This window comes from Nilaparvata lugens, chromosome 8 (assembly GCF_014356525.2).
Source record: "Nilaparvata lugens isolate BPH chromosome 8, ASM1435652v1, whole genome shotgun sequence".
NCBI lineage: Eukaryota > Metazoa > Arthropoda > Insecta > Hemiptera > Delphacidae > Nilaparvata > Nilaparvata lugens.
In genome coordinates, this window is record NC_052511.1 from 13,403,054 (window position 1) to 13,426,793 (window position 23,740).

General features: G+C 33.2%; 1 protein-coding gene across 1 annotated transcript in view; it reads left to right on the forward strand.

Annotated features, from left to right (window-relative positions):
- Window positions 1–23,692, forward strand: part of LOC111044867 — a 43,416-nt gene extending 19,724 nt beyond the window's left edge. Inside the window, exons 3-13 of the mRNA XM_039435074.1 lie at window positions 5,697–5,888; window positions 6,767–6,892; window positions 11,353–11,464; window positions 12,221–12,344; window positions 13,039–13,174; window positions 14,396–14,449; window positions 16,624–16,876; window positions 17,487–17,753; window positions 18,758–18,881; window positions 19,804–19,997; window positions 21,451–23,692. Coding sequence (XP_039291008.1) covers window positions 5,697–5,888; window positions 6,767–6,892; window positions 11,353–11,464; window positions 12,221–12,344; window positions 13,039–13,174; window positions 14,396–14,449; window positions 16,624–16,876; window positions 17,487–17,753; window positions 18,758–18,881; window positions 19,804–19,997; window positions 21,451–21,751 — 1,883 coding nt within the window. The 3' untranslated portion in view covers window positions 21,752–23,692. The remainder of the gene's footprint in view (window positions 1–5,696; window positions 5,889–6,766; window positions 6,893–11,352; window positions 11,465–12,220; window positions 12,345–13,038; window positions 13,175–14,395; window positions 14,450–16,623; window positions 16,877–17,486; window positions 17,754–18,757; window positions 18,882–19,803; window positions 19,998–21,450) is intronic.
- The last annotated feature ends 48 nt before the right edge of the window (window positions 23,693–23,740 follow it).

Sequence of the window (23,740 nt, forward strand, 5' to 3'; positions counted from 1 at the left end):
TAATTTATAAAATATATTATTATAGACATAATACCGCGATTCACGATACATAATTATATAGATTATTACAGTCATTATGAGATTATCTCTCTATGATTTTTGTGAGATCGGACACGATCAGCTGTTATTCAAGGTCATTTTACAGCCCTAGGGCCGTAAAGTTTTACCGGCCTGGTCGGAAAACAATCACTTTCGGCCTCCATATGACGCACGTAAACCAGCTCATTACATCCAAGTGTGGCGAAAAATTGTTTACTTAAAACATGTTTCAGCCATGATGCCATTTTCAAGATTTTTTACTTTCCTTGCCCTATTACCATTGGTAAGGAAAGTATTGCTTTCCGAAAAAAATCAAGGTACCCCAATTTCGAAATTTCTATACGTTTCAAGGTCCCCTGAGTCCAAAAAACTGGTTTTTGGGTATTGGTCTGTGTGTGTGTGTGTGTGTGTGTGTGTGTGTGTGTGTGTGTGTGTGTGTGTGTGTGTGTGTGTGTGTGTGTTGTGTGTGTGTGTGTGTGTGTGTGTGTGTGTGTGTGTGTGTGTGTGTGTGTGTGTGTGTGTGTGTGTGTGTGTGTATGAGTGTATGTGCGTCTGTGTACACGATATCTCATCTCCCAATTAACGGAATGACTTGAAATTTGGAACTTAAGGTCCTTTCACTATAAGGATCCGACACGAACAATTTCGATCAAATGCAATTCAAGATGGCAGCTAAAATGGCGAAAATGTTGTCAAAAACATGGTTTTTCGTGATTTTCTCGGAAACGGCTCCAACGATTTTGATCAAATTCATACCTAAAATAGTCATCGATAAGCTCTATCAACTGCCACAAGTCCCATATCTGTAAAAATTTCAGGAGCTCCGCCCCATCAATGCAGATAGATTCCCAGTTATCAGGCTTCAGATACAATTGAAACAAAAAAAATCAAGTGGAGTAGATTGAGCATGAAAATCTCTACAATTAATGTTCAGTAACATTTTCACCTTAAATTGAAAAAAAGCTTTAAATTCGAGAAAATGTGATTATTCAATTGCAAATTATTGTTGATTCTATTAAATCATTCACTATCAAGAGATAGCAGACCTCATGTGTGTCTCCAGCGTTATTGCCCTGTCACCAGCTGGCTCAAATCTTTGAATAGTAGACTTGAGATGCGCGGTAACACTAGCGTCAGGTGATCAATTTTCATAACGGCAAGGAAAGTTGTGTGAGTGCGTCACACCAGATTTTTTCTATTCAAGATTAGCCATAACGAAGAAAGACAATTTGATGGCGAATTCAACCTAATAGATTTCATTTCTGAAATATGTTTTTCAGCCAATATAGAATGCAACATCCTTTGAAATGAGAATTTTATAGGACTCACATTTTTGGCGTTTGAAGTGTTAAAGCTATCTCCAGTCTGCTTTAGTACCATTACAGATAAGATATATAACTAACAACTGTTTGATATTACCTAGTGTTTGTTCAGTAAATGGCCTTGCTAAAAAGATAACTTGAAAATCATGAATTTCAACTGAATTTCCATTCGAATTGTATGTTGCCAGTTGAAAAAATCCAGGTGTTTGAATTTTCACATTTCATTAAGAAAACTTGAGGGATAAGAAACTTGAAACGTATTAATAGGTTCTTCACACTTTTATATATAACGGATCAACTATTATCAATTTCATGTAAATAATAGTGATTCTATTCTTTGATTTCCTTCTTAAGCCAATGTAAATCTTGAAGCTGCATCCATGTTTTGTTGTAATGTAAAGTACATACTGTACTATGAGGTACAATAAATCATTCATTGTAGTTCCAATTATCATTTGCAACACCTCTAAATTATATTGAGCATTGAAATTGCTATTGAATTAAAACTGATTTAAATTGATGCCATGCTCATTTCCCCATTGAATTCAAACGTCTAAACTGATCTTAAGTTGTTGAACCTGTTTGATTGTCAATCTTCTTGTTTAGACAAGAATAGTGGTGCTCAGTGCTCCCCTATAGCTGCAGTTGTTTCAAAGATGAAGAAGGAGAAGGAAAAGAAGAAGAAGAAGAAAGAGAAGAGGGAAATAGGAGTTTGACAAAAGAGAGTTATGTAGTGGAAGAGGACTATTCAATGAAGAATAGGAGGATAGTTATTGGAAGTTGTTAGAGAAGTACGGAGGCAAATGTTTGTCAAATATTTTGGAATTGAAAATATTTCCATTGTCTAAAAATATTTCTCATTGGAATTTAATGCAAAGGTATTAATTTTTAATTCATATCAATCAAACTTTCGTACTTTTTGTTCAATATTCAATAACGGTATGAATTAATAAAAAAGAATAAGTCATTCAATAATACAATTGTATCGGGTCATCTCACTAATCATTATAATACCCAGGTTGACCATGTTCAAGTCAGGCAAAAAACTACCTACTAATTTAATTTCATCCATGCTGTACCTGTTATTTGAGTTTTTTTCAATACCGTACCCACTTTATTTACATGTGGCTAGCTACATAAAATTATATTATTTGCAGTTTTTATAAACATGTAGGTGGAGGTAAAATGTTGTGTATATCACGAGTGGAAAATGCTTTTTCTCTCTCAGGGAAATTGTTGCCCGAGGCGAAACCGATATTATTTATTTAAGACTATATTTCTCGGCTTCGCCTCGGGCATCAATCTTTCCCCTCTGGGAGAAAAAATGGCATTTTTCACTCTAGATATACAAATAACTATATCATAAAATACAATTTTATCTCTTTTACAATTACTTGACTTTTAGTTTTGTAAAAAATATAGTCTTTCCTGGAATTATTTAGATTTCCATTATTATATTAATTTTTGTGTGCTCTAAAACCATATTCCATCCAATGTTTAATTCTTTATTTAGCAAGTAAGATGTACTACTCCACTTTAGTAGTAGTTGATCTTTTATAGTGTTGATCTTCTTGATCACCATGATCAGGGTGAGAGTAAATGACATCAGGAAAGTTTGAGAAAGGAAAGATAAAAATAAAGAAACCAATAATAAAGCTATAAAAATGCCCTTGATACACCTATTATTAAAATGTCTTTACCGAATGTACCTTTACAAATGCATCGAAATATAATTCGTGCAAAAACCGAGGCAAATCGGAACCGCTCACTTTGGATTTAGGTTAGCCATCCATCCACTTACCGCTTTCACGAAAATTTGATAAATTGATAGCAGAAGATCGTGACAGTGATTTAGTCCGCTTTTGCTGGTTAGGCACGGTGATTTGGGATACTTTTCTTGCCATCTTTTCTATAAAAAATGGTTTCACTGTTTACTTGATGGTAGGCTACATCAATGGTATCGATACGTGACTTAGAAGGTGGTCAGTATATTTCGTGGTTTTTGCACCATTCGTGTGAAAATCATGCAGTTCAGTGTTGTATGAAAAGAAACCCATATTTTGGCGTACAAAAAACTAGAAGTAGGCTACTATCTTTAGCCTAGCCTGAAAGAGAAAATATAAATATTATATGGACAAAAAATATGTAGATCTATGGTGATAGATGATCAGATCATCTATATTTATACAAGGTCTTGAGTTTTGGCATAGGGCTAGTCCCTAGTAATTTTAATAAATCACTAGTCCCTAGGTATTATTATTTATATAAGTAATATGCTTTGCTATTCTGCTAATATCAGCTCAGTCTCTTCAAACTTTTGTTCAACTTGCCCAAAATAATAAAGTTATATTTGAAATTAATATTCTTGTACTCTTCTAATCTCTTTATATTATTCATTTTCTGAGTCTTCAAATTGTTCTTAGTCTTTAGAAAGGACTAAGCTATGTTGATAGGTGATATATATTTATACAAGGGGTTGAGTCTTGCATGCAAATTTTAGTCTCATATTATTCTCTAGAAATTTAAATTGACTTTATTTTTAGACTTTATATTAATTATCCTCTCAAAAATGAACTTAGACTTCACTTTAGACTTTATACTATCCTCTCCTCAACAAGTGATAATAGTCGTCAATTGTTGGATCAATAATGGTTGTTATCAGGACCAATATGATACTTCCTGTTTCCCATGGGGGCTGAATGAGTGAGTCAACACCGTTTTAATAGAATCACTGCTCTCAAGTACTCTCGGTTATCACTTCGAGTTCATTCTCCCTGGTTATTTCAATCTAGTTACTGTAGAAGAAAATGAATAGGCTTATAGATTTTCTTAGTTTTAAATTTTACTTCCAATGTATAAATGCAAAGTGGGCCAATGATGAGCTCTTTTCGAATGCTCACATTTAATAAGGAATTTCCATATCATATTTCCATTCTTCTCATTATTTCCCTGTATAATCAGTTGAAATTATCATTTGCAACACCTCTTCAACTTCCTTCTCTAATTGTCAACTAAAACTTCCTCTGTCATCTTGTGATTGCGTGTGACTTACTCAATGCTAGCTTTAAAGGAAGTGAATGAATCATGTCTGATCCAAGTGTTCGATAAAGATAGAACGTGATTGATGGTATATAAGTATGTGTACAACTATATACATATTACTTGTACATAGTCTACCTATTGCACAATAAATCCTTTGTGCGAATCTGTGCTGGAGTAATCAAACACTGGTCATGCATTGGAACTAGTTGCAGTCTTTTTTCATTCTCAAAGAAATTATTGAAATAGAATACCGTGCATGTTCATGATACGAAAACCACAGTATTATTGGTCAGAGGCTTGGTTCACTGTTATCCAATCCAATCCAATGAGATCAGGCCGACCACGCATAGCTTAGAATTCCTGTAATTTAATCACATTCATTTGAGGATTCTGAATTACTTGGGAACAAGTAATTTAGTGGAAGATGTTCTCACAAAAAAAATATCCAACTCGAGTTGTTATTTTGGTTTTGGCTGTTTTCAAGTTTCTTGTATTTGTCTCCACAAATATAGTTGCGAAGCTAAGATTTTCTCGCAAATAATTTTCCCATGGAGAGGGGATCAATAATTATGATAATAAGCTACAAATTAACTCCAAATTTGGCTTCTCTCAGGATCACATTTATAGAATGGATTACTCGTAGATGGAATTGAATTAGTAGAGAAACATAATTTGTTAAAATTATCAAAATAATTGAGACATTTCATATTATGATATTATTCAAATACAGTATTATTTGGTACATCAGTTGCACTACCAATCTATTGTTGATATTCTAAGTGGACTGGTTCTGATGTTATCAATAATGTATTTAAAATGGGAATAGATACTCTGATCTACAACACAAACTTTTATGAACGAACTACAAACAGGCTACATTAGAACCAGTAACAGTAAAGCTACAGTATAAAAAGATATAAACTATCCAATATTTTTCATCTGTTTTAGAAATTGTTGCAAAAGTACCTTGTCTTATTCTGGAGTAGTAGATACTATCTTAATAGAAAAGTGGTAATGATACTATTGGATATTTCTAAAAAATCAGTTATCAAATTAATGATGTCACCTTGTCATTCTTCAACTTATTCCTGATTTTCATTTGAGTTAGTTAACCAATTAAATGTTGTTACTGTCATTCGATAAAAATGTTGATTCGCATTGAATGTAATTATTTTATATACTTTCTGACATCTATTTCAGTTTGTAAATTTATAATTCGCTATGAATTTATCATCTTTGCATTCTATAATATTAAAATTTATTAATTTCTGTGTAATTTTGTTCTGTTTGCAGAGCAAATAGTGATGACCCCGAAGGGTCGCACGGCCAACCAAACCAACCTGATAATCGAACGCAAGGCTGTGAAGATAGAGAACAACTCTGACAAAGATAACATCCATGTGGCTGGAGGCGATCATCAGGGCATTGTCATCAACAAGTTTGTCGCTTCAGGTAAACCAATCTATTCCACTTTCACTCAAATTTGCAAATAAGTAATAAACGTATCAGAATACTAAATAGAATGAATCAATTCACACATCATAAGAATGTGTTATCTATGTCTTTTGAAATTGGAAAGTTGTATGTAGTTGATTTAATCAATATTCTAGGTGAAATGAAAGAGATGTTGTCAGTTCCTCCATAGAGAAAAGATAGCATAAGAAGATATCGCATGGTATTGGTTGTTTATGTTCCAAATTTTAAGCCAATTTTTGTCAACTCAAACCGATTACTGTCGTCTACTGTTATTCTTACTGTTTTGGCCAGGTGAGAGTGTAAGAATGGCACAGTATGAGAGATTGCCAGCGTCACATAGCTTCACGAAAAATAACTAGGCCTACTAGGACTATCGGCTTAAGTTAGCAATTAAATTTGGAACATAAACGCCCTATACCGTGGGATATCTTCTTATGCTTTCTTTTCTATATGGTTTTACATAAGTTCGAGCCAAACTGCATTGAAACTATAGTTTGGCTCAAATAATTTATTTGGAACTGACAACATATCTTTCATTTCATGTTAATATGGAGAACATAAATTCCCTATACCATGGGATATCTAGTCACGCTATTGTTTCTCTATGGTAAAACTCTAAGAAAAAGTATCAATTTCGATGAATTTCAGTTTTTAATCAACAATATCCTCCGATTGTCACCATTAAAATATAGAATTAATTAAAAATTTATCTGGGCCTAATTTTGTGCTCTACAACCTAAGACCAGGATATTTTTATCTCATATCGATTTTAATAGGTGTACCTATTTTTTATATTCACTGAATAGGTTACTCCAGTTTTTTTTTTTTGTTTTTTCTTTACTAAACTGATACTATCAAACATTTTCTTACTTCTTTGTGTGTTTTTTTTCCAGATTACGTAGGATTCATAAAAAAGCTCATGAAACTAATGCAGCTGAAATACACTTCCATCAAGAAAGTAGAAGTTATTATAAGGAAATTAGATGAGCCAGAGAAGCTACCGTCTCGACCTTGTAAGTACCTCTCACTTTTGACGTTCATAACGCTCATTGAACGATACTGCAACTACTCTTTGTGTTCTATGTTGTCTCTGACAATAAATTGCTGCTCTTTCGAAATGATAGCTCCAATGCACATAGTTTCCATTCATGAAAATGTAACCTCTGTCTCTATTTTTATTGATAAAAATGTAGATATATTAGTATTTTCCTCTTGAGAACAAATTCGTACACATTCATACTCAATGGAGAAAATGTGGTTGAATAAATATTAATTTTTATTGCTCAAATTATTTGAATGAATTCAAGGCTGAATTATTATTTATCTAATCTATGAATTTCACAATAAATACTGTAGTATTCATCTTGAAAATACTTTTAAAGGTTGTATCACTTATTAATAACTTGATTGAAGAGATTCTTCCTGTAGCAGAGAATGTAATATTACAGTATGTATGAGAGTTCTGTTTCAAAAATATTCATTTATCAGAGCTCTAAATATTTTTTTTAACAATCTGAAGTTTCAAATAAATCAATATTATCTAACTTTCATTTTTTTTCATTTCAATTCAGTCTCCTTCCTCTTCTCACTTGTTTCGATCAATTTACTAAATATTCTTTCTTACTGAAATCGTTGAATAGTTCTTTCAAATTTTCCAACTCGATATAATATGAGTCATTAACTCTGTTTTGACATCTAGACACCATGTTATGATGAAACAGGAGACAATCATAATTCATAATAGACGGATAACTCTTAGCTCGAAATAGCCTGAGGCTTTTATCTAGCTATGCTTTCAAAGCCATTAGCGATGGAAATTATTTTATTTGTTCACATTCCTTCTGTAGTACAGAAGCCGTGTTATTATAAACCGTCAAATACTTCCAGAGCTGATATCCTGTTAATGACAATATTTTTTAAATAATGATGATTCAGAATACGTGTGAAAGTATTTATTGAGAACTTAAATTCTCGCTTCGGGGTTAATTTTTCGCTATTAATCTTGAACACGATGCCGATCGTTAGAAAATTGATCAGACTCTCATTTGTATTATAATATACTCGTATGTGTTAAGTTAAATCTCATTATTCTTAACCTGAGTTAAGAGTCAGGATATAGTGCCATCAACATTTGGTGATTTAGGAAAATGTCTGTACTGAATCAAATTTGCAACTGAAGCGCTCCAACTCTAAAATTATTCGGCGTGCAATTTTTCTGTTCTTGAACGCTGGAAAGGGGCCGGGGGGAGCGTAACCTGGAGGATTGCTTTTTCGAAAAAGAAGCTCGCATGAACAGTGCATTCTATCTGAGGCAATTTCACTATGGTTTCTTCTACTCTTATCTGTAGCTAAGAGAGCAGGAGTGTCGCAACATCGTCTGGATAGACTAGTGAATCTCACAGAACCAGAGAGCTTTCATTGAGAATTATATTCGAATTGGAGCGCTTTAGTCGCAAATTTAATCCTGTACAGACTTTTTCCCAGATCATCTAAAGTTGTCTAATTTGATCTAGACGTCCTATCTGTTGACTGAAATAATTGTTGTTGAATGTTAAAATAATCCATGAGGCACCCAACAGTTACATCACTCAAATCAAACTCATTTGATTCTATCTTCTTGAGCCTGCCGTTATTCACATTCTTCTATGAATCTCCAGTTTTGGTTTATTAATAACCTTTGTTATAGGAGAATATGAAGTGACTTGATCAATTGATTACTCATTATTATAAATACTTCCACTTATTGTAAATTCAAATGTAGCAATTGGTTTATGGAGAGGTTTAGCACTTCCACACTCACATTGAAGCTGGTAGCCTCAACTATGGTTGAAAAATTATCAATTAAGACACTAGTCATTCGTCAATGAACAGTAAAATTTAAATGAAGAATATATTATACAGAGTGAGTCATATATGTATGGGAACCCTTCAATAGATTTGAGACTGTTGTAGATATAATACTGTAACTTTCAGGATAAGTTATTGGTCAAATACTCTATCTTTTGACGTACAAGTGAATTTTAACCCCTCATAAGGGTGTCACTTGGGGGTTGTAACTCAAATATTTTGAATGTAAACACCCATTTTATGGTACATCATTTTCAAGGTATTTCTGAAACAAGAGAGATGACATCAATAAAAATGTTCTATCATACTTTTATCCAAAATGGCGGCTGATTGAAGTTTTAGTTTTTAAGAAAATAATTGATAAAGTTTAATCAGCCGCCATTTTGTATAAAAGAATCGTCTAGCATTTTTATTGGTGTCATCTTTCTTTTTTGAAAAGGCCGTTATAATGATGTATGTACCATACAATGGGTGTTTACATTTAAAATATTCTAGTTACAACCCCTGAGTGACTTCCTTATGTGGGGTCGAAATTCAGTTGTACGTTGAAAGGTAGAGTATTTGACCAATAACTTATCCTGAAAGTTACAGTATTATATCTACAACAGTCTCCAACTTATTGAAGGGTTCCCATACATATGACTCACTCTGTATATTATTTAAGCTTATGGCGTGGCAAGGTCAACAGTTCAGTGTAGTTTATGATCAACACATAAAAATGCCTGCAAACATACAAAAATACATGCTAGTAGTGTGGATTTGTCATAAGTTGATGAATGAATAAAAATGTATAGAAACCCGTTCCAATAAATATAATAGTTGGTAGAAGTAATTTGGTGGTGGAAGTAAGTTGAATGTATTTTGTAGCCCAAGGAGGATGTCTGCTGATTTCTTTCTCGGGCGTTTATGGATTTGAATCAGGTTTGCCTACCATTTGGATCCTTCATTCGTCTGCCGTTTGATCTGATTTTCTAGTGATTAGAGTAGATTAGCAATTGATTTTTTTTTAAATGACTACTAGCGAAAAATAGTGGAATGTTAATAAACATTGCTTTGAAGACGAGAACAAAAAGTAACTTTTCTATTTTATTGCTATTAACTGAATTAATTATTCGTTATCCTTATGTTATTTAAAGGTATAAATACATAAACGTTAATATAAAATGGTTAATGCTTGATCTTCCAACAAATTCCATGCTTCAACATTTAACAGACTTTTATCGATTGTTATCTTTCTCATTTCTGGAGTGATCCGTGGTCTAGTGGATAGAGTGCTTGCGTAGCAGCATAGAGATCCCGGGTTCAAACCCTCTCAATACCAAAAGTTTTTTAACCAGATCACTCCCGTGTTATCGGATGGGCACGTTAAACTGTCGGTCCCGGCTGAAGTATGACATTCGTAAGGCTCATTGACGGCTTAAATTATACATTCAGGCGGTGGGACCTTCCCACAAGGGACTCCCCACCAACAAAAGCCATACGAATTTAATTTAATTTTTTCTCATTTCTCATTATAATGTGAACATCAACGAAACACAAATACACACACCTATTATTTTATGAAGTTACTACTGACATTCGAATAAATTTGATTGGAAAAATCCAACTGCATCGAATAAAAAAAGATTCCATTTTTTATTTTTATTCTATTTCATAGAATAAAAAAAATGTAATTGCTACTAATTATTATTTTGGAAGTGGTGATTACCAAATCATGTTAACTTTAACATAATTTTTCAAATCAATGAACTTCATTAATCATTACAATTAATTTTGAGAGTAGAGATTCCTCAAAGTACAACATACACATAATAATAGAAGTATAATAAATAAGAAAATATATTGAGAATAGACATTGCAGGTCACATTGAAACATCTACTTGCAACTGAACATGAGCTTCCTTAGAATGGCTTCTCAGACTGTAATTTCTTGATATTATATAGAAAGCTCTAACCTTTGTATATAAACCTTCAACGTATGTGGAGTAGAAATAACATATTTAAATAGTTGGCATGAGAAAATTCTCTCTAATAAGCCCTTTCATTCTAAAAGCTATTTTGTAAATTAATCATAACATAATTTATTGTCAAATCTACTTAACATGCTATTAAATTGACTGCAATTTATGAATTTCTTGAAATGCGAAATTGTAACATTTAATATTAATAACTCAGTGGCTTTCAGTAATTGGAAGTATAACCTCTTCTAATTTATTCATTTATTGATCCAATTATTCACATTTCATTAAAATATCTAAAGATTTGGAAAACTATTCAAACTATCTTGAATTCTAACATAAAAAATGTAAATTGGTTAATATTCTATTTTAGAAGGAAGTTGGGTAAAATAGTTAGCTGTACTGATATTAGGTACTGTAATTCTTTTCTACATTTTCTGTAATATCTACATTTTGAATATTATAAGATGAACAATAAGATAAAATAATGTTGATTAGTAGAACTAAATTACTATCCAAATTGATATGATGATTGTAAGTCAGTTTTTATTTATTAAATTTAGTTTTCAAAGTTTCTCCTATTTCAACTAAACTTGACTTTTCAATCCGTATCCTGTCTTTTTTAGACTGTTAGAAATATAATATAATCAATTTTCTTATTTTTGCAGTATCTGCTGATGAAAGCATCTTTGGCAAGCAGATTCCAATAACAGAGGAGAGAGTTTTGGAACTGATCGAATCTTCCTACCCGAATCCAGTCACTATCAAAGACATGGTCAAGTAAGTTCCTATACATTTAATGCATGTATTTATTGATCATCATGGGCTGCATCTTTCATCAACATTTTCAGATTATTGACGACTTGTAGGCTATATAATTTAACAGTCTATTGGCAATGGATCCCGAGCAATCCATAACCATGCTTTAATCATTGAGTAAATATTTTATATTTAAGCTATCTTTATTTGAATGAATGAATGAAAAAGTATTTATTCTCAAGAAGCATCATGTTACACACATTTGAAATGTCAACTTTACAATAATTTCAAATAATAGTACTCCTCACCTAGAACGAGTCCAATCTCATTGATATGAAGCTATATACTATAAGACAGTATATGATGAATTTTCACAGTATATGAAGCTATATACTGTAAGACATTTACATCTTGTAAGTAGCTGATATTGTCAAAAACGTGAATGAGACTCGACCATCCAGGCTGGGTCGCCAGTAAAGCACCAGCAGTGAGCCACCAATGGTGATGACAGTGTGTAAATCAAGCTAGGACACCAATGAGACACCAGGATTGGTGGCCGGGCTGATGACCCGAGTAAGACACCTATACTAAAGCATTCATTGACGCAACAAATGTGTTCCAAGTGAACACTGATTTCAAGGAATTTGCAATATCAGTTCCTCGTAAATTCTATAATGGAAAACGCATTTAAGTAAACTCGTGTATGCTTCCTCTATATTCTGATTTTTATATATTTGTAAAACTTTTAATTCACAATCAATTATTCATAATTTTCAGAGAACACAGTTGGTCTGATGAAGATATTGTAATCCATATAAAAGAACTGCAAAAGAAGAAACTAGTCAAAGCCATGGAACATGGTGCGTTCACCAGAGTTGTCAGCCATGATCCTGATATACAGGTAAGGAAAAACTCCTCCCTCAATTCATAAAGCTGATAAAAATATTCAGCTTTTAAATATATAAATGACTACAATTTATGGTTAGCGAATTGTTGAATTATGTTGTCAATAGATTGAAGCTGTGCGTCACATTTTCTGCTGAAAAGATGAAATAAATGCTGAATTAAAAATTTGCCATTAAAGAAATCTATACGATTGTTTCACTAACCCATTCTCTTATACTTATCATTCAGTCTTTTGATAATAGCCTTGTCAATAGATTGAAACTGTGAGCCACATTTTTTGCTAGAACGATGCAAAAAATGCTGAATTTTAAATATTTTATTAAATCAATTTATAAGATTGATTCACTAGCCTATTCTCCTATACTTATCAATCAGTCTCTCGATGTAATTCTCTTCATTCTCCTCAGCCACTTATCATTAGTCTCTAGCCAAATAGCCTCAGCCACTTGTCTTCACCCTCTAGCCAAAACTAAATTTATCGTTAACTCTGTGATGTCCACAATTAACTAGAGATTCTTTTATGGAGTAGATTATATTAATGGTAACAATAACTGTAAATAATCTTGTCAATAACCTAATGGACTTGTAGATTCACCATAGAAATTCGCTACAGGCTATATCATATAAAAGTTTACGAGAGTATTCTTTATGTAAGGCTGTACTGAGTTGTATTCTTTGTTTGTTTGCAGATAGTGAAGCAAATGCCGACAATGGTAAAGGCGAAACAGCCGACCATCGCTATAATCACGGCCCAGTATTGTGAAAAGCTTGCAGTTGACGCAATGATTGAGAATAAAGAAACATTTGTGCGTTACACCACAGTGGGTGAGTAAACCATTTATAATAATCATTCAGTTTTAGAAATACATTCCATTTCTATTTCCGCAGGTTCATTTATAAAATCGAGGATATTGAAGTACTGGGTATCTTCACAAAGAAAAAGAAATTAAGATTTTCACAGGAATGTATTTTGAGTATCAGATGAATAAGGAAACTCGTATTTTCAAGATTTGAAAACTTACTGGGTATTGTTTCTCACAAAAATGGACTGAGAATATTAAAAATAAGGGAAACTCATCATTTAGAACTTGAAAAACATTTCATTTATATTTCCGCAGGTTCATTTCAAAAATCGAGGATATTGATGCACTGGGTATCTTCTTATGGAAAATGAAATTAAGATTTCTACAGGAATGTATTTTGAGTATCAGATGAATTAGGAAACTCGTATTTCCAAGATTTGAAAACTTACTGGATATAGTTTCTCAAAAATTGATTGAGAAATTAAAAAGAAATGAAACTCATTATTTAAAACTTGAGAATGTCAGGTTTTCAGAAACATAGGTATGGCTTATGGCAGAGCCATAATTTGATTTTTTTATTTTATTTGTAATTTAAATCTTGTTAAATGCTTTCAAGTGCTAGAACAGAATATGTATGTGAAACTAAACTTTCATGTATTTCATATAAACATACCTACCCAATTAAACTTGAATATCTCCTCAATAATGTTCCTCCACGAGAATGATATAACTTTGACATTTAAGATGATTAGTGTTTCAGTAGGAAACATTTTTTCATTTGCTGGGATAGTAAGGTTCAAGAGCTTTGAGAAGCTCTGCTGGTATAGTTCATATTGAACATGTAGGCTATAATATATTAAACTATTGCGATAATAAAACGCTGAAAATTCCATTACTAACCGACACAGGCCCGGTTGCACAAAAGTACTAATTAAAGACTTTTGATAGACCTTGTGCAACCTGGTCACAGTCCCTTTCCGATAAGGTTAATAATCCCTTCTTGTCAAGTGCTAGTTAAAAAAATTATGAGTTCTTCATCAATTCGAAACTTTGAGGTATAAACACACGATTTTTATACTCTTTCACCTACATGCAGACTATTTAAGAAAAATTAAGCTACTTTAAGACTATTTAAATTTAAGAGAAAATTTGTTTACTCACAGGACTGTAGCTTTTTCAAGTTCCATTAACTTATTGTAATACTCTAGCTCTAGTTTCAATTGAGAACAATTTCCATGTCCAGGTGTGAAAGAATACAGCAAAGATGGAGCAACCATAAAGAGACAAACCCGGTTTGGTAAGGTATTTCATCTGAGGCTCCTCCTTATTTCAACGTTACGCTTCATGTTCTGGCACACAGCTTCAAAATGGTTTCGTTCAGTTTTCGTCAGACTTTGTTGTGTTTTCGTTTGCCTCATGTGTTGTGCATTTGAAAAGGTTCTGTTGTTTTTGTGATGTCATTTTCCACTCAGCAATAATAATGAAAATGCTCACAACCAGTCACAGCTTATTTATGTTAGTGTTACTAATAATAATTTCTAGTCATAACACATTACAAGATTGTTTTTATATCAATATTATGATCGCTGAACTGCTGCCGTCGAAGTTGCGACACATTTCAATGTGATATGTGAAGTGGATTCAATACTGTATTGCTATGAAGGTCCATATTTTTCAGTTCTTCATTCACTGTATTATAAAGCACATTAAATTAATGTTACTTTTTAGTTGGCACTTCATCATCAGATAGATAGATCTACTTACAAGCGAAACTCATTATTCCTTCGTCAATGTCTAAAAATTGTTTTTTTACTTTCAAAACAATGAATAAATTATTAGTTTATATTTATTCACAAAATGCCATCTCTAGAATAATGTTTCTAGCCCTTACACAAATTAATTACATGGGTAATTACTGGATTCTCTCAATTTTGTGTATTTATTTTGTCGAATCTAGTAACTGAAAGGATTCAAGATTGTTTGCTTTTGATGTCTTAATTTTGGATTTGGATTGTGATGTTTCCACTGTACATATAATGGTTATTGTCTGAATCAATGTCATACTAATGAAATGTCTGTATATATAGAAAAATTATTGTATTTATAGAGAAAATCATTATATATATATATATATATATATATATATATATATATATATATATATATATATATATATATATATAGAAATGTCTGTATATAGAGAAAAATTAATTTCACTTGGGTTGAGATATTTTTAGACTGTGATACTTATTGTCATATATTAAAGTGTTTCAAAAGATGCAGTTCAGTAATTGAGAATTATTATCAATCCGTGACCAACACTTGCTGGGTAGATTTCGTCAAGATTAAAACAACACACTCCTAGCTGGATCAGTCTTTACAATAATTTTTGCCCTCACTTACGTTCATTACTTTTGCATGTTTATTTTTTAGTTTTAAAACGGCCAAGAAATCTACGGGTATATTTATGGTCAAGAGTATGCTCATGCATTTCCATGGTTATGAAACGTCATGTTTCTTATATACATCTAACTGAATATGAACACATTTTAACTGTTCTCCTAATATTGTTAGTCATTTTCCCCCGTACATTCCAAAATAAACTTTTTGATAGACTGTATGTTTCAATTCAAGTGTTTACGAGTTTGTGTTTCTTGAATAGTTCCAAATTTCTTAAATAACTCAATATTATTCGATAAAAGTGGTAATTGAGTGGAATAGTTCTAATTAATTTATCAATTTAAGCCATCTAAATTCAAAATTTATAGTTTTAATGTTTATTTTGGACCAAAATTTTATAAAAATTGTACACGTGAAATTCTGACCTTGTCTTGGACTTTGTCATCTATAAATTTGGAAGAAAAATAGCACAAGGACTACCTTATTATTTTATATTTCAATGTTATTACATTAGTGTTATTTGCATTGTAAATTGTAAATTCTGTTCAATTCAGTGGAAGGGGGAGGCTGTCAATAGTACTACTTCCCCTAGATTACTGTATGCACTATGCATAGTATCACATAGTTATCAGTAGTTTCACATAGTAGGCCTATTACATTTAGAATGCGGAATTAGAGACAATATCTAGACATGTATCTATCTGAAAAGCTAGATACTGTTACTTTGGAAACAATTAATAATTGAATGTTGTTAGTTACACAGCAGTGAGATTCTCTTGAAACTATCAGCATTGATCGAAAAGCTAGATTTGTGATAGAATTTGGAGCTACCACTAATTTGGAACTATCATAACCAATGCTAGCTTTTCATAAGAATTGCTAAAATTGTTACTGTTTCCCTACTTCGACTCAATGTTAGAATTGCTTGGTTTTAGTCTATAGTCTTCATAATAATATTGCTGAAATTGTTACTGGTTTCCTAATTTTAACCCAATTTAAGAATTGCTTAGTTGTCATACGTATTGCTGAAATTGTAACTGGTTTTCTAATTGTGACCGTGTTTGCCTACAGGAGAGTCGAACGTCTATACCCTGGGCAACATGGGCGCGCATCGCATTGTCTGCACCAAACTGCCAACTGTCGGCCACACGAGGGAAGCCATGACTGCGGCCGGCAACACAACCACTCGACTGCTGGGCACTTTCCAGAAGGTTGACTATGTCATACTAGTTGGCTTGGGAGGCGGAGTGCCTCACTACACCGATTTCAACAAACACGTCAGGCTGGGAGATGTGGTTGTGGCGCATTCTACAAATAATAACAGGTAAGATTTTTGTTGAATCCATAATGATGTTGCGGAACTTCTCCACACTTGAAAAGCATTCAGATTGATAAAATTGGATTTGAAACTGATGCAATGTTTTCAAATTACAGTTGAATTCACATTTTTCTCAAAACAAAATTTAATACAGTATTTTTAAAAACTGAAACAATATCTAGACATGTATCTATCTGAAAAGCTAGATACTGTTACTTTGAAAACAATTAATAATTGAATGTTGTTAGTTACACAGCAGTGAGATTCACTTGAAACTTTCAGCATTGATCGAAAAGCTAGATTTGTGATAGAATTTGGAGCTACCACTAATTTGGAACTATCATAACCAATGCTAGCTTTTCATAAGAATTGCTAAAATTGTTACTGTTTCCCTACTTCGACTCAATGTTAGAATTGCTTAGTCTTAGTCTATAGTCTTCATAATAATATTGCTGAAATTGTTACTGGTTTCCTAATTTTGACCCAATTTCAGAATTGCTTAGTTGTCATACGTATTGCTGAAATTGTTACTGGTTTCCTAATTTTGACCCAATTTCAGAATTGCTTAGTTTTCATGCGAATTGCTGAAATTGTAACTGGTTTTCTAATTGTGACCGTGTTTGCCTACAGGAGAGTCGAACGTCTATACCCTGGGCAACATGGGCGCGCATCGCATTGTCTGCACCAAACTGCCAACTGTCGGCCACACGAGGGAAGCCATGACTGCGGCCGGCAACACAACCACTCGACTGCTGGGCACTTTCCAGAAGGTTGATTACGTCATACTAGTTGGCTTGGGAGGCGGAGTGCCTCACTACACCGATTTCAACAAACACGTCAGGCTGGGAGATGTGGTTGTGGCGCATTCCACAAACAATAACAGGTAAGATTTTTGTTGAATCCATAATGATGTTGCGGAACTTCTTCACACTTGAAAAGCATTTAGATTGATAAAATTGGATTTGAAACGGATGAAATGTTTTCTAATTACAGTTGAATTCACATTTCTCTAATACCTTTCCATGCGAAAGATTAATAGATGAAACGATTCATATCAGATTAACGTTTATATAGAATAAACTATTTTTGTTTCAGTATTTCTCAAAACAAAATTTAATACAGTATTTTTAAAAACTGAAACAATATTTTTCAAAATCAGCTGTTGAATTCACAGTTTCCTAATACCTTTCCATGCGAACAGAACCTTTTTCCATGAGACCTTCGTATGTATCCCGAACCAATGTCAACATAGTCTCACGATCATGTAATATATCTCACACACTATTCATTTTATTAAGTTTTGATGGTGAATGTTTCTCCCGATAATCTAATAAGTTGTACCATTAGGATTTGTCGAAAAAGTATTATCATAGACAAATAATGTTGATAATAATATAATCTAACGTTTATTTCTATAAGGCTAGTTGACAGTATTATTATACAACATCGAAGAAAATGAGGAAGGTATTAGTGATACTACTGTATATGATAAGAATAATGTATATAATATTGATAAAAGTAATCGTATTTATGTGAAACCATCTCTAAAAACTATAATCCCAATTCAAATGCTTCTATTCATCAAGTTATTGGACAGACAATGAAAACATTGTGAAATTCTTATTGTAAATATACGTTATGATCTACAAGAATACTGTTACCGTCTCAAATATTTATTGAGTTTTCTATAGTTGATCCATAAGGTTGATTGAAGAGGATAGGATGAGAATTATTTAAATGAGATGTCCAACCAAATTTATCTGTTCGGTGATGGAACTTTTGATGGTTGATTCCTACTGGTTTTTAATTTTTATTCTATTCCAGAATATAATGTTGTTTTTCTTCTAATCAACCTTGAATTATTGAAACGTTTCTATTTTATTTCAGGGCAGTCTATACTTACTGTGAAAACGCAAATGAAAGGCCTGATGGTCAGTTGGCATTCGACCACAAAGACTACCAACCATCGAACTTCTGTTTGCAGCACATCGCATCTCAGCTCAAAGCACAAGTATGTTATTTATCAAACAGATTGTACTGCAAGTCAATTCTAACATAAATAAATAGAATAGTTTTGTGTATTACATTCCATCAATATAGACAGAATTATAAATTATTGAAATGAAAGTAAATTAGTTGTCTTGTATCTATGCCAACTAGGCTACTGTCTGTGTCGTTATCAAACTTCAGTATAAAATAGCTATATATGATATAATAATAGCTATAATAGCTATATATTAAGAGCATAATGCGCGACTTTATCGTTCGCGCAAAACAGTTACCACGGGACGCGAAGCGGAGCGTGATAATTTTGCAAGAGCGATAAAGAAGCATTACGCGCGAATTACATACAAAATTTTTCCTACAACTGCCCAAACCTGTTAAATTACTTATATCGGCGGAGTTAATAATAATTTGTCTTCACTGATATCCATCATGGCTGCATAGTGCAGAACCGGTACAATTACCGACTTTTTAGGTTAAGATCTGACCTTCTTTTGGCGAGCTGCTTACCATCAGCTGATTAGCGAGCGTAAAGAAACTCTTCTGCGCATGCGCAGTTGGTTAGCGAGCTAAAAAGTAGATTCTCCTCAGAAATAAGCTGTTTTACGAGGAGAATTGAGTATGTTAATTCTTTTTTTATGCGCAGTTGTAAATTAAATGATTTCTATTTTATCATCAAATTCAGTGTGTATTTAACTATAACAATTTCTGAGAAAATATAAATTTCTATTGTTAGCCAACTCCTTCATATTTATTTTGAATCACTTTGAAAAAATGAATTTGTTATTCAATAACAAGTTTTACAATGCACAAAAGAAAAGAGACTACAATAATTTATTCATTACAAATGCCAGTAGACTCGAGAAATTGATGTTTCCTTTGCAGTTTGCTTCAAGTTTTATGATGACAAATTATGTATTGTTTTGCAGTCTGAAGCAGAGGGCGATGCTGCACCATGGCTGAAATATTTAGTCGAGGCTGAAAATATGCTGAGCTCAGCAGAAGCCGAGAGTGATTTCCGAAGACCTCCAAAAGAGACCGACAAGCTTTACATGAGTATAGGCGAGGAAGGAGTCATTGAAGTGGCCCATCCCACTTCCACCGACCCAGATTTACAGAAAAGGTAATTTATAAACACATGTTTATTCATTTATACAGGAACAAATCATACAATGATCGGGAGCGATCGAACACTTCGCTTGAAACTGCTCCTCTCCTCAATTTTCATAGATAAAGATGATTCTAAAATAAAGTCATTTCAAGTTATTGTTGTAGTTAACCTATTGTTGCTTCAAAGTCAGCATATGTGTAAATTATCCACCTTTCAATTTATGTAGTCTATTTCTATGAATAAACATGTAACGATGTAACACGTTTTTCTAAACAATGTTTTATTTTTAAATGTCCCAAGTCTATTAAATAAATAAAAGTCTATTTTTCAATCTGATCAATCTTTATGCTGATTATTCCTAGGAAAGAGAATTAATTTCCTCAATCTTCCTGTAATGTATTCCTAATGTTAAGGCTGTTCGTACACCTTTTTATTTTTATTTAAATTGTATAATCTTTTTCAATATAATAATTGTTAAGATCATTATAAGATTGAGAAAAAGGGGCAACTGAAACTTTCAAGTGGTCTAATAAGCGAGTTATGGGTTACAATTATATTGAAAAAGATTATATCCAATTTAAATAATAAAAAAAGTGTACGGAACAGCCGTAATATATCAGAGAGTGGTTTTTGAAACCAATATAACGATTTAGTCCAGTCAAATGGTCGTTTTTCAGGAAACAGCCCCGAAAGAATTTTTCTCGACGGTTCTATATGTATTTTGGGGCGCTGAATTCGAATCTGAAATTTTCTGACACGCCAGAGGGCGGCTTCACACCCAAAATCCCCCGAAATTTCGGACTTCAATTTTTCAATTTTACCATTTTATCTCGTAAACCTTGAGTTTCTCAAGAAAAATCATTCTCGTCAAAATTAAAGAGAATAAAATTTCCAATAAATTGAGTGGTCGCGCAGGATTCTACCATTTTTGGTTCCGGAGCTACGAATTTTCAAAAAAGGGGTATTTTTAAGGGGTTTTCAAAATTATGCAAACCTACCACTTCCGAATTTTCGAAATTCGGGGGATTTTGGGGGTGAAGCCGCCCTCTGGCGTGTCAGAAAATTTCAGATTCGAATTCAGCGCCCCAAAATACATATAGAACCGTCGAGAAAAATTCTTTCGGGGCTGTTTCCTGAAAAACGACCATTTGACTGGACTAATTATCAAAATTATAAGAAGGCTTGATAGTGGGTAGGCTTTTTATCATTGACTTTCAATTTTCAACTTCATTGCAATGAGGTCTCAGGCTTATTCTGGGAAATCTCAATTTGTGGTTTGGAGTTTTTCAGGCCGTACACAAGTGTATGAAATTGTCCTCCGGCTTCATAGACCAAACTAGGCTCAAATTAAAGTATACACTCATGAATTGTCCAATAACGATTGTTTTTGAAACTTATTCTTTCACGATTATGGAATGACAGAAGTAAAATAATTACGTTAATTATTCTAATTGGATTGTTGCAGATTGGAGGGCCGCTCCCGTATCCACACAGGAGTGATCGCGTCGGGCCGCGCCGTCTGCCGCAACGAACAGCTGCGTCAACAGTTCTCTGAGCAGCGAGTGGCGCTGGCCTGGGACTCTGAGTTCGACTCGGTCATCGAATCGGTGCAGGGCAACTGCAAGGACTGCTTTGCACTGGTGAGGGGCATCTCCGACTACAAGGACGGCACACGCAAGTCGCCCTGGCAGCCGTACGCCGCTCTGGCCGCCGCCGCCGTCGTCAAGGCTATTGTCTGTGCTATGGACCCGCCTACTGATGCCTAGACTCAAATGGCTCATTATTTCTATTCATAGACAAAAACTGAAGTTTCATTCGTTTCATTTTTATTGTTCAGGCATTGGTTACATTGCTTTTTCAAACAGACTTACGCCCAATACACACTGAGGTGGTGTGGCGCTGACGTGGCACAGATGTGGCGAAGGCGTGGTGCTGACGTTTGTAACTTCCATGTAAACATTGGTTCAATGCAAACAGAAATGGCGTGGCGAAACGCCACTCCAATTTGCATTGGACCATATTATGTTTATATAGGAGTGTCGTGAAAGTGGCAAAACTTCGGTGCCAGCGCCACGTGACTCCAGTGTAAATTGGGCCTAAGATTTAAAATAAAAAATACATTAAATTTCAATCCCACTTTCCATTAAGAGCTGCTAGTTTATGTATAAATTTTAATACCTTTTTTGAAGACATAGTGACCTGTTTTCTAGGACACTTATTAAATCCAATCATATCTGTGGGTTTGATGGTCTATTATATTTAATAAGTGTCCTAGAAACCGGGCCTAACTTTTGTAAATAATAGCAAAACGTCTACTCACGTTGTAGAGTGCTTTAAGACAACATACATCCTTAACAATGTCTTAGTGATTATTAACTAGAAGTTTGATTTGATTCATTAACTAGCAGCTCTTAATGAAAAGTGGAATTGAAAATAATCAATTTGTTTGATTTGAAATTGTAGACTGTTGAAAATAAATATTGTAACCAATGCCTGAACGGAACTCAGACTTTTCCTTGGTTTCCTATCATTCTCGTTTCAAGTAAAGCATCGAAAAAATGCAATATTGTTAATGTATTCCTATTGGTAGGAATCTCTTTCTTCAACCGAATTGAGGAATTTAATGAAAAGTATCAAACAAATGCATTACTTGGTGATTTAACAAGTGGAATTTCCAGCTGATGCTTGAATACAAGACACTTGTTTGATCTTTTAATCGTAGACTCTTGGCGAAAGCATTTCAACCGATTGATTCAATAATTTCAATTTAGTTTTTATTTCGTTTTAAACCACTAACTATTGATGAAAGGTTATAGCTACGGTACGCATTAGAAGAGTGGTCATCGAAAGATATTCTCTTGAATTTTCCCGACCAGCTTATGCGTATATCGACTGAATGAGAATATGCAGTTAACGTTTCCAAAGCTATAGTCTGTGCAGTAAACTGAACAATTTATACTTCAAATGCGTATGTATTTGTTTAATCGTAGGTGCTGGTTTTATTTAAAGGTGACTTGTTTAGTCTTGGTCTATTGATTATAATTATTCAGATACTAGACTGTTAGTCTTAAGAAATAGATTTGACCTGTGATACATTTCACTTGGGCCTATCTCTCCCATTCCTTCGACTTGAACAATATCCATTCAATTCTATGTTTCTATTTTATTTTGCCTGTTTATTGGGATTATCCAGAACATGAGAATTATCTCATCAACTCAATATCAAGATTTAGGAAAATTATCTGATTCAATTCTTTTAATATTTGTGATCACCACCAATACTTGTTATATTCGATATACGAGATTGTATTTCTATTCAGTTCCAAAAATTTTAGGATTATAGAAGTTAATGATAGGTATAAAATTCAAAGATAAAAATAAGTACGAGTAGATATGACTTATTGAAATTTAAAAGTATAGATATAATATCTATTGATAGTATAATACTACTTTAAACAGAATCTAGATTAATATTATCACAATCATAAAAAGGACTGAAAAATGGAACTCATTTTCCATTCGAGATTGATATTGAATGTTAGGAAAACATCCGTCATTAGAATATATTCCACAAGAGAATGTCGATGTACTGAGTGGTAGATACCGACTTCAACTGACCATTTGAAAGCACCAATTACGCATTGAGATCGGTTACAGTTGCAGGCCTATTCAAGTGTTGTTTGCTATTTCAAGAAGGAGTATCAAAATAAATGAAGAAATATTTCAAACAAAATATTTATAGAGTAAACAATTTT